The sequence below is a fragment of the Epinephelus fuscoguttatus genome, linkage group LG15 (assembly GCF_011397635.1).
Source record: "Epinephelus fuscoguttatus linkage group LG15, E.fuscoguttatus.final_Chr_v1".
Taxonomy (NCBI): domain Eukaryota; kingdom Metazoa; phylum Chordata; class Actinopteri; order Perciformes; family Serranidae; genus Epinephelus; species Epinephelus fuscoguttatus.
The window spans coordinates 10017645-10030829 of record NC_064766.1 but is presented as its reverse complement, the minus strand read 5'-3'; the positions used below and the strand labels follow the sequence as shown (position 1 = coordinate 10030829).

At 44.1% G+C, this 13185-nt stretch overlaps 1 protein-coding gene across 1 annotated transcript in view; it reads left to right on the top strand.

Annotated features, from left to right (window-relative positions):
* The window catches only part of LOC125902183 (cadherin-2), a 170207-nt gene that overhangs the window by 52633 nt on the left and 104389 nt on the right, over nucleotides 1-13185 (top strand). The window contains exon 2 of the mRNA XM_049598347.1: nucleotides 6913-8744. Coding sequence (XP_049454304.1) covers nucleotides 7209-8744 — 1536 coding nt within the window. The 5' untranslated portion in view covers nucleotides 6913-7208. The remainder of the gene's footprint in view (nucleotides 1-6912; nucleotides 8745-13185) is intronic.

Sequence of the window (13185 nt, the reverse complement as noted above, 5' to 3'; positions counted from 1 at the left end):
ACGGCACTCAAATTCAAAATACTGCCGCGAGTCATGTCCGCCCCCCCTCCCCTACAGATTCGAGGTAGCTGGACAGCGACACGCTGGAGACTGATTTGTTTGCCCACGGCCGGCTGCCGTGGTAGGGCTGTGTCGCCGCGTCCTTGATCTTTGGTTTTCCAGCGGACCGTGCGAGCAAGTCCGGCTTCTCTGCTGCTAACGCTGCTGCCAGGATACAACTGAGGAGAAGCCGGCTGCTCATGCTGGGACACTGCTAATGAGCTACATGAGCTACTGAGCTACAGCAGCACAGCAAGCAGCTGATGCTGCTTGCTGTGCTGCTGTAGCTCAGTCATAAATGTAACTGATGCTGAGACTCTACTGACTGTGTGACTGGTAGATGGCAGTGGGTGGCGCAACAGGCCAAAACACAAATTCAAAACATAAACGTGATTTGCGGACCGTAAAATATTTTTTTAAATGCGAATATTCTGGCTGTACTATTGTTGTTGGTGAGATCAGTATGTTATATGAACATTATTCCTTAGTCTCTGTGACATATTAGGAGGATTTTACGACTATTTGCTTTAGATTTCTTACATATAGCGCCTTTAACCGTAAAGTGCTTTTGTTGCCTGACCCTTTCCAAAGTCAGGACTAAGGAAATCCTGAACTCTAGTGTCAAGGTCCTGCACTTTTTTATATGATTAGTAATATATATAAAAGTTCTTGAAGTAAGGTTTGGGAAAAAGAGAGCACTAGTATCTGATCTTACCCTCAAATACCTTGAGTTGAGGTATTGGTATCCTGAGAGAAAATGTTGGATTGGTGCATCCCTTGGAGGAATATTAATAAAACAACTCTCAAAGTGAGAGAACAGCAAAACAGTGCAGGGCTGAGATTGACCTCACTTTTATGAAGTTCGCTACCTTCCTGCTCAACAGAACCTGCAGAGTTTCTTACTGCCCTCATCTCTTTATCCACCATCTCATCCAAACTGGGCTTTTTAACTCTGTCATTTGGCTGAAATAGTTGTTTGTGAGGCTTCTAGTTTTTTTAGATTTCAGTAGTGTTATAATCTGTTCTCAGCTTTACTGTTGCCATACTGTACTACAGTAGTTAGTGAGGAGAGAATTAAGAGTAACATTATATTTATCATTGCATATAGTGGTATGGAATTAATGTTTGCCTTTTTACCAGTAATGCATACACACTACTACTTATGCATGCTTTTTCATTTTAAAAGACCTGAATGATGAGTAGAATTTAGCAGTAAATCAGAAGCACTCAGTGGGTCAGCGCTGTCACTGTTGGTACATCCACACACTCTTGGCCAGCACTTTACCTTATGACCAGACAAATCAGACTGAGAACCACTTGAACTCTTGCCAAGGCAGTAAAATATGGGCCACAAATGTTGTCCCTGTCGTGACCTACTGGCACGTCTCCTGGCATTGTGATTCTCCGGACTGTCTCCTGTCAAGATTTATTTGATCTTTATGGCACCTCTCACAGTTTATATACTGTAGCCTAAGATAAAACAGCAGCTGAGGAGCTTGCACTTGCAGTACACAGCAGAGCCTTAGCCAGTTGTGCCAGCTCTTCGAAAGTCCAAAATGTTTGTACGATTACAAAAAGGCAGTCAAATTTCACTAAATGACCAAATAACATCAGCTGTACAGCATAACCAAATGTTTCCCACTCATGCTAAACAGCACTACTAAATCAAAACCCTAAAGGGATACTTCACCCACAGTATGATCCTTTGTTTATCAATCACTCACCCTGTGCTATGTCGAATACATGAGGAAAACTTTGTTTTTCTTGCGTGCTTCCATGGCGAATAAAGGATCCAAAATGGGAAAAAAATTCTTGATGAATTGAAGCTGTAGGGGTCCACGTTCAGCAACAGCAAATCTGTTTACAAACTTTCACACAACTTGTACAGTATAATCCAACTCCCATTTATCCAGTCATGTGCTCAGTTCTTCCCAATCACAACACATGCATTTTTCTAAAACCTTACTATTTAAAACACTTCTGCATACGAGAAGCACGCCTGGGCAAGTGCGTGGATTTGAACTCTGCTTGTGAATTCTATTGAGATGCTGTCTTCCAGCTTGTTAATTGGCCAAGAGCTTTGCTGTCACATACTCACGTCTGTTGCTTTATGTAATGTAAGCAGTGAAAAGCATGGCAGAGTTCAAACACACATGCTTGCACAAGCACGATACACGTCCATGTATGAGAATGTTTCTGTGGAAGTGTCTTAGATAGCAAGGTTTTAACAAATTGCATGCATCTGGGAAGTAGGCCTACTGAGCATACGACGGAATAAATTAGACTTTGATTATACAGTACTGCACGAGTTGTATGAGAGTTTGCAAACCAATGTTTTGATACAGTTTTGCTGTTGTTAAATGCGCCCTCCAATTCATTACAACTTTACTACAACTTTTTTTGGATTCTCCATTCACCGTGGAGACATGTGAAGCATGGATTTAATGTACCATGGGATGAGTAACTGATATATAAATTACTATTTTGTGGGTGAAGTATTCCTGTATGTCACCAATAAATTTTTGCAAGTTTTAATGATGGGACCAGCTTCAGTAAATCAGTTGGACAGATATATAAATAGCTGGTGCAGCCTGATCCCGTATCTCATTGTAAAAATGTTTTTTAACAACACTGAACTCTCACATTTCTCATGTTTGCTGTTTTCAGTGCACACGCTGTATTTTGAACCACAGTGTTCTTGCCGGATGCTCTACAAGCCTCTGACTCTTGCCATTTAATGTAACCCCATTGATCTAGCTGAGAGCCAAGCAAATCCAAAGCCCCCTGTCGCAGCTCTGTTACACTGAGTCTTTTTAGTCTTAATCTCACCAATAGGCAAACAGCCACCCGTAAGAGGGCTGAATTTCACAGCACTTACAGCATGCAAAATTGTAAATTCATTTCACTGTTTTTTACTGTAAAGCCGGCACTGTCACATTGTTTACCTGCTGTTGCTACTTCCTTCGTCCTCCACAAACCTCCAGCCTCTGGGGAATTGTCTTGTGTCTATAGGCCCGTGCTATGTGCTCTCCCAAGGGAGGTTAACACCTGCTGTCAGTATATCAGGAAGGCTGAGACAGAGACAAGGCTGGGGACAGAGGCGAAGAAGGTACTCATACATTAACAGACGAAAGCCCCTGCTGCTTTTCACCTCCTCGCACACTGACAGGTCTGCTTTTATCTGCCAAGGTTCAAGGCGAGGACGGAGCTGCTTTACGGCGCTTTGCACTTAAAACTACCTGCTCTGTCTTCCAAGGAGGACCTAGCCCCCCTCCTGCTGCCACCCCAGCACATCTCCTGTCCTCCTCTCACACACATGCTTACACACCCAACCACTCCACAGCTTTCCACTTTCTCCATCTCATTTCTGGAGCTCACCTTTGTTACTCCATGCATAATTCTTTTGGGGTGGTTGCTTTTTCTCTTCCCTCCTGGTGTGAGGGAGCGCTCCCTTTCTTCTCTTTGACTTCACTGTGTCCAGAGAGGCAGTCCCCAGAGCTTTCTTTATTTTTCTTACCAGCGCAGACATAAGGGGTAGGATGAGGATTTCTGTGTGTGCTTGGGAATGTGTGGAGTATTCACATTTTTGTGTATGAATGCATGTTTGAGAGGGTAGATGAATGTGGCTTTGTCCAGGCATTTCTTATGCACGAGTACATAAATAAATGTTTTTTCTGGAGATGGTTTTGTCAACAGGGCTTGAAGTCACCCAGGATGTATGTGTCTGTTCATTGTGGTGGAGAGGGTGTGCGTGGGCACGCTGCAGTTCGACAGGAGGGTTACCAAGAGAAATGAACATAGACAGACAGCAAAGCAAGGAGGTGAATCGTAATTAAAATTTTCAGTCTCGTTAAGTTGGTGACAGCTCGCGATCAATGGTGAGGATCTGCCTCCAATACAAACGATTCAAAAGGCCGTTTGAATTTTAGGAGTAGTGGGACCAATAAGGGGGAATTCATTAAGATATTTATGGCCCCAATTAATCAGGTCACTGAGAAACTTGCTGTAGGTGTGCAGATCTTACAAAGAATCACAGTACAACTGGATTCACATGGTGTTAAACTCATTGAGAGCATACCGCAGCTTTACATTCTCTAAAACTCTTAATTAGGAAGTGAGAGCTCCCTGGAGCTACCAACTGTATCACCCTATCATCTCTATTTACTCTACTGGAAATCTTGGTACTGTATGTAAGGGCTACAGGTGAAATCCCCACGCACATGCTCACTGGTTCCACAAGGATGAAAACAACAATTTTGCCTTATTACATTATATATAAAACTCTAATGAGGAAATATGAGCTCCCTTGCGCTTCAAACCCGAGCACCCAATTATCTTTACTTACTGCTGTACAGGCCGATGCACCCGGGGTAATGGCATAACAATAGCTCTCCCCAAAGGTGCCCAGCACAATGTGAAAGGCTTTGACACAGATCAATACGTTACAGAAATGCCTTGACTCTGCTCCGAGTGGAATTTTGGCCTCAGAAATTGTGTAAAAGATAAAAGGATCGGAGAATGAAAGCTCTTTTATTCCGACTTTGGTGCTTCAAAGAAAAAACCTTGCATTGACAAAACATCTACACGAAAATGTTTTAAATTTGTGCTCAGCTGGCGACAGTGCCATGTTGATATTCCACCCTGCATCCCACCACCTGCCCCAGGCTTGTTAACAAGGTGCCCGTGGCAATGATTGCCTGGCCATCAAACTCCCAGCTGATAAGTTCCTCTGGGAGAGGGAGCAACTCTGTCATTGAATTCACCCCGATCGCTTCCTCATGCTGTACATTCGAGATAACGCCAGCCTCACATCCTCTGTAATGGCCTCAGTGATGTTTATATATAACATATTCTGTAAATTTCTGCCCAGCATGTTGCAGCTATAGCTTCATGTAACTACTGGATATATCCTATTTGCCACATTTTATGATTTGATGACTAGATTTATACGCACAATTATGGTGTTGTAGCCTGTAGTCAAGATGGTAGCCAGCGAGACACCTGTCACTTCCAATGTAGCAAGGCCGAGGAAGGAGATTGGTTGATTGATTGAAGCCTCAGAGTGCACAGAGGGTGAGGGACGCAGTGACAGGCCTGTGATTGACACAGATGAGGGAGAGGAAAAGAGGATAGGAGCGTGCGGCGGTTATAGGACAGGATACTAAAACAATAGCCAGTTACAGAGAGGGGATAGAGGGAGATTTAGGGAGATAGATAGGCCGAGGATGAGACAGGTGGCGAGTGGGAGAGGTGGGAAAAGAGAACGCGGAGGAGGGGTGGATAATCTTTTTTTTTTTCCTCGTTACTGTTCATCAAAAGGCTTTTCTTAGTGAAAGAGAGGCTGAGGGAGAGGAAGCTGAGGACATTGAGGAGAAGATGAGAGAGAGGAAAAGGGTGAAAAGTATTCCAGGAGGAACAGCCCAACTTCAGTCATGCCCCAGTGAATGTGCTGACAGGGTCTGTCTGCGCCACAGCGGAGCAAGTGTCATACACTCTGACAAACCGCACCACGCTGCACAGGACAAGATGAAACCAGAACCATTTAACCCAGAGCACCCAAGTTTCACTCAATATGTGAACACTGAATATAGTTTTACAGAATGTGTTCGTTCAATTCACGGGAAAATGTAATTTAAAAGGACGCTCCATTGATTTTACACATGGAGGTCAGCTTACACATCATGAAAAATACTGTTCAACATGTAAAAACTTTCTAGAGTCTAAGAAAATAACACTGATTGGCTTAAGGCTCCAAATTTCGGGCGGCTGTGGCTCAGGAGGTAGCGCGGGTCGTCCACGGATAAGAAAATCAGCGGTTTGATTACCAGCTCCTCCAGTTTGCTTGTTAAAATATCCTTGTGCGAGATACTGAACCCCAAATTGCTCCCAGTGGCTGTTCCATTGGTGTGTAAGTGTGGTAAAGCTGTGTAGCAAGTGGCACCTTGTACAGTAGCCTCAGCCACCAGTGTGTGAATGTGTGTGTGGATGGGTGAATGTGACTTGTAGTGTAAAAAGTGCTTTGAGTAGTCAGAAGACTCGCAATGCCAAATCGGTAAAGTGCCCCTTTAAATAGGAGGTGTTTTTTTTTTTTGCAAAACACCCATGCACATGCCTTTCTTTTTCTGCACACAGTAATAACAAATGTTTTTATGTTAATGCAGTCTGGTAAATAGCCACATTATTGACTTGTCAGAGGCGTAGGCTGATGGTACTGTAATACTACTGAAGAGTGCCCGCTCTTATCTGGAAACAAGTATACTGATTGATATCTGACATTTTGATTTGGTGTAGGATTTTCCATTTGAGGCTCGAGTACATGAGAGACACACAAAGCGTGCGAGTCAGATGCGTGAGAGCCGAGGAACCTTTTATATTGCTCAAGGCGCCATGTACAACAAAGTGCATCTGCATCCACAGCCTGCATCTGTATTGGGATTCTAACTGACTGATCAAAGCACAGTATTAATCCAGCTAATTAATCACGCATCAAAGTGATATGAAGCTAGCTGGTCCCTTTTTGCACTGCAGTCAGAAATCCTTGACAGTCGTTCCCATTAATAGCTGCTCAGAGCGTTTTCTAATAGTGTTATCGTATCTTTTTCCGTGTAGAATAGTAAGATGATAACTTTGTCTCCGTCTATCTAATAGATGTGAGAAAAAAACACTTGGGTCATTATGAAGGTATAAATGGATGTGTGTTCTGGGCCTAAAAAGCCCTCTGTGCTTGTGAAAATGTGATTTGCTGCTCTGTTAAAAGGGCTGTCCATGCCTGCTCGTCTGTGAGTTCTCCTACCTGTCTATGCCGCTTCACTTTTAATTAACGCAGTGCAATGATTAAAGTTTTAACTTAATTATCTTTATCTTTATTCTCAGGGTGTCCAAGCCTCCGTGGGAAACTGAATGAGACGCTTCGCAAGAGGAGTGGGAAAAAACCCAGCAGAGAGAGGCCTGGTGCGATAGAAGAAAATATTAGGCAGCGTGGAGAAAAAAAAGGGGAGAAGAAGTGAGTGACACCTGCCCTCCAGCTCAGTGTGAAGGGCACGAAATGAGAGAGTGAGAGGAGGGGAATGAAAAGAGGGAAAACAGAGGAGAGAATGAAGACAACCGGAAAACAAGGCCTGCCTCACAGCAAACCTCACTCAAATTAGGACATCTCGCCACAAGACAAGATGATTACAAGAAATCTGCTTCTATTGGTTTCCCTGTGCCTGTGGGAGGGGCTCGCGGGAGGGGCCTTGGCCAGTAAAATCGTGCGGAGGAGAGGAGTGGGTGGATCACATACGCTGAAGCTAGGGGAGAGCAGAGCTGCGGACCAATGGGATGCAAGCGTGGACACGAATGCAATGCCCGTGGTGACTCTTAGAAACCTGATTAGTCATGAGCAGGCGGGCGACACTGGATCTTTGTCTCATTCTAAAATACTGCAGAATCATGCTCCTCCATCAGTAGCTAACAAGGAGAGACAGGCTTTCAAGCCCAAGCGTGAGGTTGACTCCGTTAATAGAAAAGAAGTGACTTCACACATATTAGCCAACAACAAGGAGTTAAACCAGGATGCGAAGAAAGTCAAGAACAACACTAAGAATGCTGAGACTTCTACCAAAACAGGAAAGTTAGAGAAGACACTCACAATCCACCATAAACCAGATTTACACGCCAATAAAACCAGATTTAAAGCTGGCTCGAGATCCAGGAACAGATCTGATTTGAGTGCCCATACTACAGGTGTGCCAGGGAAAGGATTCAGCATGGATTCAAACCGAAAGCTGAACCTCACCGGCAGTTATGGAGTCCTGAAGCTGCTGTCAAAAGAGAACCTAGTGAGGATTGTCAATTCCCAAATGCAGAGTGTTCCCAGTCTGAGCTTTCCGAGCAAGGGCAGCCGGAGCAGGAAGAGGGATTTGATTGACGTTAATCATAGACAGTTAGAGGCTCAGAAAGTGCCAAGACAAGATATGGCTGTCACTCAGCTTCACACTGGATTTGATAATCAGACTGCATTTCCTTATTTAAGCCCAGTCACCACCCCAGATATGAATCGAGACCAGGGATCCAACACTCGTATTAATCCACTAAGTGAAGTCAACCCTGCTTTAAGCAAAGGGCAGAACAACCTGGGAATGCAGAGTTCAGATAGTAGTGATAGCAAGAGCAAACACCTCGTCCGCTTACTGTCAACGCCCCGCAGTGAGGTCAGCCTTAGCCCCGAGAAAGAAGTGATAATCACCCAAACAGAACCACCGTTTACATCGACAAAACATCTCCCGCTGTATGTTCCCTCTGAAACAAATGATTCCCCGCTGTCTCTGCTGACAATGCAACCCCTGGGAGTACGACCGGGGAACCGAGCGGCAGATCCCCATAGAGACCCATTAACAGAGTCGGTTCACATTACTCAAACAGAACTCAGCACAGCTCAGTACCCTGCAGATGAAGACAACAAACTTGTCAACAGCAGTCATGTCCTGAGGCTCCACCCAGCTCCCGAGTGGAGCCATGACACAAAAGATGCTGGGATGCAAGCTGTCGATCCAGAAAATGTGAAGGGCCTTGTGTTCGAGGAGGCAGAGTTGGAGGTGGAAGAGGAGACACGTGACCACATGGAAGGGAAGGGGTCGCGTTCTCGCAGCAGGAGGAGCTGGATCTGGAACCAGTTCTTTGTGATTGAAGAATATGCCGGGCCTGAACCCGTGCTCATTGGACGGGTAAGGAAAAAGAAAAACTTCATTCATCATTTACAAAGGCTGTGAACTATTTTATTAATGTTTTATGAATATTTAAGACACTGTTACAAGTCTCTTACATGGCTTATTTAACCTCAGGTCCTCAGGTACACATCTCATACAAGAAGTGCTTAGCATAATTTAACCCCACAGTCACGCTCCAAGTTTTTTCTGCATTGTTATAAACCTGCAATTGGAATTGATTTACATTGCTCCAGTGTGATGTGATGCCTTCCAGGTAGCAGTAAAAACCTCAATGAATCAATGGTGTACTGAGGCGCAACAAAAGCCCCAGATCCCGATTGCCCAAGGGGCTAGTCATGATCACTACCAATCTGCACCCGCCAATGGAAATTGACATATCCAGGAGAATTAATGGCTTTACTTTTTCCTTCCACCATTGATCCTCACCCCAAGGCAGAAAGCAAGAGTAGTCCGAGTGTTCCCTCATTTCCCTGTAGGTCAGAGCTGTCAGCTTTCCTCCCTCATGGTCAGAGGTCTGCAAGGTCCCGCTAATGCTATTTCATTCAGACTGATTTACACTTGCTTTGACAGGATTTATCACTGTGTTCTCCCTCGGCACAGTACACACAGCACTGTAGTCCTATTGCTCTGCTCTGTAATTTAGAATCATTGACTGGGCATGTCTTGCCCCCATTGCCTGATGCACCCTCCCTCCTCCTTTGAACGAGCGAGGCTGATGAGCGTGGAGGAGGTCACGTGGACCGGACAGAAGGTGTCTCGGAGCCCTGCTCTGTAATGGCTGCGCTCTCAGTCCTCAGCATGCGCCAACTGTCTCAGTACCCAGCTGCGGTAGATGAGCTAATTTATAAGCCTGTGTGGCCAGTTTGCTGAGCAAATGAATAGTAATGATCCCTGTGTGACTGCTGCAGGCTGTTGGAAGCCACAGAGTTAGAAGTTGGTGAGTGTGTGTGTGTGTAAGTACTCGAAGCTGAGATGGTGGTTAAGAGCTTCAGCTCAGCAGGGGGCATCTCACACTCAATAGACAAAAAGGCCCAAAATTGCTTTGTGTTTTTGGATTTTATTAACCAGGTGCACGCAGATGGACAGGAACCTGCAGTCCTCAAACACAGCCTCCCCAAGTGTTCCGATGATTAGCCAACATTTAATTTGGGTGTTTTTGCCTTTGCACTATGACTGATGATGGGCTCAGCCGAATGCTATGAAGCACTGTTAGTGGCCGTGGAGAAGATGCAAGAGCTGACGGTCCAGCTTACAGATGGCACCGCGTGTAAAGCCATTAGTGCCAATCTGCTGTGTCAAGCAGGTATTTATGCCAGCACATTGTATGGCACTCAAGGAGGGAACACCGCCAGGCCACACACATGCCCATATGATAGTGCTGACACTTGGAGTACACCCAGAATGCTATTGTGTGTTTGTGTGTGTGCTGGGCTAGAGATACGTATGATTAGTACCCTACTGTATTAGACGGTGACGGCACACATGAATAATGCTCTTATAGATATTAATGCGCTTATGAATTTTTAATCTCCCGCTCTGCTCCAATGCAGGCCGGTGCTATAGGTAGAGAGATCAATGCGGACACACTGCCTTGTTTTTTTCCCTATCAGGGACCTGATTGTGCTTTAATGGAGAGAGCTGTGACAGAGAGCGTGAAGAAATTGACTGTACAGGCCAGAACAGCTCCACCTGCCAGATCTAACGCAGTCCAAATTCAGGCTCAATCAGCTGCAAAACACTCTTGCCTGTGACTCACAACACGTGACTCTCCCTCGGTTGGCTATACTGTGTTCACACACACACACTCAAACACACAAACCATGTACATCTGAAGGTGTGATTCCGTATTTAATTGTGGGCTCTCTTTAAAAAATCCACCCTCTAACACTGATTCATGCTGTTATTTTTTCTGTGATCTCGGACAATTCGGCCTGGATATATCTCCACTAAAGCTGGAGACAAGAGCCAAGACTCTAATCTGTGATGTCATTGGGAGACAAAGGCTCTGCTGCTAAAGTGATAATGAATTAGGGGCCAGCTTTGTGGACACAGTGACACCACCCAGTGTAATTTTGCATGGATATTTATAAGCACTTTTGTTAGAAGAGCTATAAAAAAAACAGCTCAGTTGGTATTAAATCTAAAAGAAGCAGCCAGTGAGTCACCAGCTGTCCATTCACTGTTGTTGGAGTGGCCCTTGAAATCTCGTAATACCATCAAAGATCTAAGTTTTTGTTTACTGTAGTATCTATTCTTCGGAGAGTTGTTCAGGTTCACAAGAGTTGCCAAAAAGGGCAAGAAATTTTCTGAGTGGTGAATTGTCTGACTCAGTTTTCTGCTCTCTGTCAACACTCTCGCTATCTCTCGCTTACACACACACACACACACACACACACACACACACACACACAGACCTGCACACACAAACACATACATGCACATATTCACACACGCGCGCGTGCACACACGCAGACTCGCAGACGATGCCATGTTACTATATTTTCTCACGCTGGAGTGTCTCTGCCCCATGATAATTGTGAATTTAATTGATGCTGTCACATGGTCTGTAATGGGGTTTCAAGTGATTGCAGAGGCAGTGCGAAAAGAAACACAGATTTTTCTTGAGGAGAAAAGGCGCCTCAGCAGAGCTGGGATTAAGAAAAAAACACCACTTTCTGATTAGCTTTTCTTCCTCTCTTACTCTCCTCTTGAAATGCAAACTCCCTAACACCTCGTGTGGGGAGACAACGTGACATATATATAGTAGTTTCTCCCTCTCTGGGAGGAAATTCCAACATCTCCATCTTGCCCTGTTTCACCTTTATAACATCTTAAATGTGTGAGCTACCTGGCAAGTCGGCAAACACGCATATGTAATCCAGCAGCGCACCAGGAAATGGACCTAGGCTATCAGCATCATTAGCATATCATTAACATCAGCGTGAACATACATAATTCATATTAACTGAAATACGCCTGTATTACACAATTAACATTATTGTCTTTGCCACACACTACAGCACAGTGTGAACATCAAACACCTAGACATCAATGCGAATCAGTAATTACATAAGTTAAGATTCAGACACACCAAACAATGCCAGCCAATTCCCAGGGAAGCGTACTTAGCTTTTTTTTTATTATGTTGAATCATTCATTAAGAGTCACAGCTGAAAATTGCTCTGCAAAATGAAGTTAAAAGATTCCTCCGGCCCGAAGGCATCTTAAGATATATAAATAACATAGTTATTGACCGCTCTGGTATTGATAACTCCTGAGCCTCTGTGCGGCGCCTCTGGCTGCAACGTGCGCAAACATGATATTGCGAAAGCGCTGGTAGGAAGTCGGCAGTGTGATGCAAGGGCAAGAAGGAGGCTGTCACAGGAAGTTAAGGGCTGGGGTTTGAGACTGAGTAAGTGTGTGCATGAACATTATGTTTTTCTCCAATGCTCACTCTAGCAAAGCCCTTTTAGTCATTAGCTACAAGCCAGTGGTGAAAAGTAACTAAGTACATTCACTCGTGCAATTTTGAGGTGAAGTGCTTTTACTTAATGATTTATATTTCATGTTACATTATACTTCCACTCTACTACATTTCAGAGGGGAATATTGTACCCTTTCACATTTATTTCCCAGCTATAGTCACTAGTTTTGCAGAATTTTACATACAAAACATATGTTTAATAATCAGCAAAAAGATAAGATGCATTACTGCAGATAAAGCCTCCACACAATATAAAGTGGTTATATTAGGCAGGAATTTGCTCCACTTTGGCCACTGAAATGATGTTTCCATGTGGATTGTCTGTAATAATAATAATCCGGTAATACTGTATAAAATATACTTCTCTGAAAGGGGTCATTGTGCATGCTTTCCCAGTAGACACTGTTCACATGGTGCTGTTGTATCAAATGTTACTTGACTCCCATTCTTTACATTTTAAAAAGATGTTTATGCCATTTTTGCATGTCTGGATGTAAATTCTATTGCTGTCTGTCATTTTAAGCCTGTTGAGTTTTCTCGGAGCCAAAAGTCTTTATCCAAGCTGTCTTTGATTGCACATGGGAAACGTTTGCTTTAATGGCTTTGTGTCAGAAAGTCAGGTGCTGTAGTACAAATAGCGATAATGACAAGGTGTGGAGGAAGTTGTCAAGTACAGGGCTTTCACCTCTTATCGGACTATTGTTTTCAGTTTCTAGGATATATAAAGCTACTGAATGCACACTATGTACAGACATTTTAATAGAATTGCTGGATATGCCTGTTGTGTTAGCATAATACTTTGATGCTGTCATGTTGCTAGGGTGCCCAGGAAGAGTGGCCATGTAACATCTCAGATGTTGCCACACTTTAATTTTGGAACTATTTTTGTAACATACCTGGACGTCAAAACAACAGTCATTCAACATCTCAATGTTTGCTGGTTCACAGAGTCAC